The 3,561-nt window shown below is 42.5% G+C and overlaps 1 protein-coding gene across 1 annotated transcript in view; it reads left to right on the forward strand.

Annotated features, from left to right (window-relative positions):
• The first annotated feature begins 2,710 nt into the window (after positions 1 to 2,710).
• The window catches only part of tmem179bb (transmembrane protein 179Bb), a 9,478-nt gene continuing 8,627 nt past the window's right edge, over positions 2,711 to 3,561 (forward strand). The window contains exon 1 of the mRNA XM_062537518.1: positions 2,711 to 2,806. Within this exon, the coding sequence (XP_062393502.1) occupies positions 2,711 to 2,806 (96 nt within the window). The remainder of the gene's footprint in view (positions 2,807 to 3,561) is intronic.

Below are 3,561 nucleotides of genomic sequence, written 5' to 3' on the forward strand. Positions count from 1 at the left end.
ATTTTTAGCCAAAACTCGTTAGCCTGTAAGTGACCGGGGCAGGTCCTTTCGCCACTACAAAACGCTATTTTTATACCTCTTCTACTGTTCCAAACAACACTACACTTACGTGGTAGTGAGTAGAGGGTCCCTAAAGCCAAAACGAAGTATCCCCACGTCTTTATGTGGTCGGATAGAGAGTCCAGAATGAATTTAATCGAGTCAGTACCTTCCGGAAATGTCGCTGCGGCAGCTGCGCAACGCTTCCACAACACTTTACTAACATTTCCGGAAAGGTACTGACTCGATTTAATTCATTCTGGACTCTCTATCCGACCACATAAAGACGTGGGGATACTTCGGTTTGGCTTTAGGGACCCTCTACTCACTACCACGTAAGTGTAGTGTTGTTTGGAACAGTAGAAGAGGTATAAAAATAGCGTTTTGTAGTGGCGAAAGGACCTGCCCCGGTCACTTACAGGCTAACGAGTTTTGGCTAAAAACGGTGAACTCGAACTTTCTCAAAATACATCCGAATGACATGATTTTGGTGTCAACTCAACGTATGTACTCCCAATAGTCCGAAAAATTGATCTAAAGTGCATTTCACTCCGGATTATCCCTTTAATGCTTTGTACAACCCCCTTTTGCTAATAAAACAGCACCTAATCTTGTCTTATAATGTTTCACAAGATTAGAGAAAACAGAAAGAGGGATCTTCGACCATTCCTCTTTGCATAAAATCACCAAATCATCCAACGACCTTGGTTCTCTCCTCTTCAGCTCTCCCCACAGGTTTTCAATGGGGTTGAGGTCTGGGAACTGAGATGGCCATGGTAGGAGCTTGATACGGTGTCTGGTGAACCATTTCTGTGTAGACTTGGTCATATGTTTAGGGTCATTATCTTGCTGAAAGACCCAGTGATGACCCATTTTCAGCTTTCGGGCAGAGGCCACCAGATTCTGATTTAAAATGTCCTGGTATTTCAAAGCATTCATGATGCCATGCACCCTAACAAGGTTCCCAGGCCCTTTGGAAGAGAAACAGGCCCACAGCATCACCGATCCTCCCCCATACTTCACAGTGGGCATGAGGTGCTGTTCTGCATACTCATCTTTTTGTTACGCCAGACCCACTTAGAGTGTTTGTTGCCAAAAAGCTCTAACTTTGTCTCATCTGACCAAAGCACACGGTCCCAATTGAAGGCCCAGTACCGCTCCAGACGATTGTGCTTTTGAGTGAGAAAGGTTTTTTTCCGTGCATGCCTCCTGAACAACTTGTTGGCATGTAGATAGTGCCTGATGGTTGTTTTGGAGACTTTGTGACCCAAGATGCAACCATTTGATGCAATTCTGTAACAGTGAGTTTTGGAGATTTTTTTATTTCTCTTACCATCCTCCTCACTATGCGTGGTGGCAAAATAAACGTGCGTCCTCTTCCAGGCTTGTTTACCACTGCTCCAGTTGTTTTTTAACTTCTTAACGATTCCTCTGACCATAGATATGGGCAGGTGTGCGAGTGGCTTTTTTCTTGTAGCCATTGCCTTACTTGTGAAGGTCGACACATACAGTATCTGCCTTACTTGAACAGTGTGGTCCTTTGTCTTTCCCATGTTGAAGAGAAATGGCCTCTGTGTCACGTCATATGTACAGCCCAGGGAAACAGGATGTTAAGAATTACTAAATAAATGTTCCTACATACTCTGATTGACTTTGTAAAGTACTGTAGAAATTACAGAAATTACAGAAATACTTTAATTACATTTATTTCCTAGGAATTGTTAGGGGTGCCAATAATTGTGGAACAGGTGATTTTATGAAGAATAATTATTTCTCAGTCAGGGATTTTTTTCCCCACCTTAAAATTCACTTGAGTTGAAGGTTACATTTTTCTACAACTTTCAGTGTGAGAGTATGCTTCTACAACGCATCTTAACCAGGGGTGCCAATAATTGTGGAGATCGCTGTATTATCCTCATGCCCGACTGACAGGAAACTTATGGGAACCCTTGCGACATCTGCTGTGAGAAAAGAGAATAGCAGCCTGGAAAAACATGGCCAAACGTGAGACTCGCATTGTTGTGAAATATGAATGTCTATTCCTGCCGCCTGTGTAACACAATGATGTTGAAATTCCAAATGACAACTTCAACAACTTAACTTACCCCAATTTGATCAAGTAATTTCAATTAAATTGATTATCACGGCATGAATCAGTGTCGTAGACATATCATTCATGTGCATCTATTAGGCCTAATGAAATCAAGTAAATCAGCGATTCTTTTTCCCCAGTGTGTAGGCCTATAGGCTGCATGAAAGGGATAACGTTTGACTATTTGCATGAAGTATCTCAATTTAAATCCACTTGCTCTGAGAAATTACATTTAAAAGTCTAAACTGGTCGTGTCTTTAAGGATAGGGGATTACCGTTAAATCTTTCCACATGACAAGTGAACTCGAGGTTTCCTCCAAACAGTAGGCCTACCAAAATGTAAGACATCTCCTGGCTCTTGTTGCAATAAAGTCGGACCCTAAGTAGCCTAGCCTACTCAAGCATCGAATAACCGAATTCGCGGTATGTCCATTATAGGACTCAACTGCCAGGAAGGAATGTATGGATAATGGTGCCATCAACGAGTCCATTGTGATTCAGCTCGCAAATAATGTGACATACGTAAGTGTTGGTCCTGCTGCTGTTCCAGTCGGTTGAGAACGCCCAAAGATGTTCGTGATGGCGCTGCCGTGGCTGCTCGTGCTGGAGCTGGTACTGTACGTCGGGTGCTTCATTTGCGGGGTCATCGCCGCGGCCTCGCTGACCGTCACTCAGGTAAGGGACCACGCCAGGGCACGCATGTCACACCTCTAGTCGCAGGTAAGAATAGATCATTATTGGTATCCTGATCAAACCCACAGCGCCACATCAGTTGCATATCTGCTGATTGACAATCAAATGGAAATGGTGTTCAGATTTTAAAATTGTGCTAAATTATAGGCCTATTGTTTACAGAATTGGCAAATGTTCACACATTCCCAAGAAGAAGTAGGCTATAGGCAACAGGTTGTTATGTAAAAAGACTGAACATCTTTGCTCAAGTTAAACTTTTTGCAGGACTATTCTACCAATTGTTTTGTTCAGTCATTCCAGATATTCCAGTTTTACAATAGGCCTAGCTCATGGTCTCTTTGGTCTTTGGCTCATGGTCTCATGGTTTTTGAAAAAGTCAAGTTTGTTCCCCTCTATCAAGCTTAGTGAGAAACAAGCATTCTGTTTGATGTAAGCTTTTGCCTAGACTGTTTTTCGAGGAGATACAAAGATATTTTGCCATCTGTAGCCTACATAATCTGATAAAGCACCGAATTCAAGGTGTTCTCGTGGAAGCACTTGTTTTGACACTGGTTGCTAAGGTAACCCGCTGTTTTGCATCACTGTTGTTGTTCCATCCAGAGCCATACATGGTTACATCCAGAGCCATACATGGTTACATCCATTAGGTTGAAATCAGCCTTGACTTTGGAAAGACACAAGAGTTTTGAAATTGAGTACAGATAATCTGTTTAAACGTGAGGAGAGTAAAGTTCAAC

This window comes from Sardina pilchardus, chromosome 5, assembly GCF_963854185.1.
Source record: "Sardina pilchardus chromosome 5, fSarPil1.1, whole genome shotgun sequence".
Classification (NCBI taxonomy): Eukaryota; Metazoa; Chordata; class Actinopteri; order Clupeiformes; family Clupeidae; genus Sardina; species Sardina pilchardus.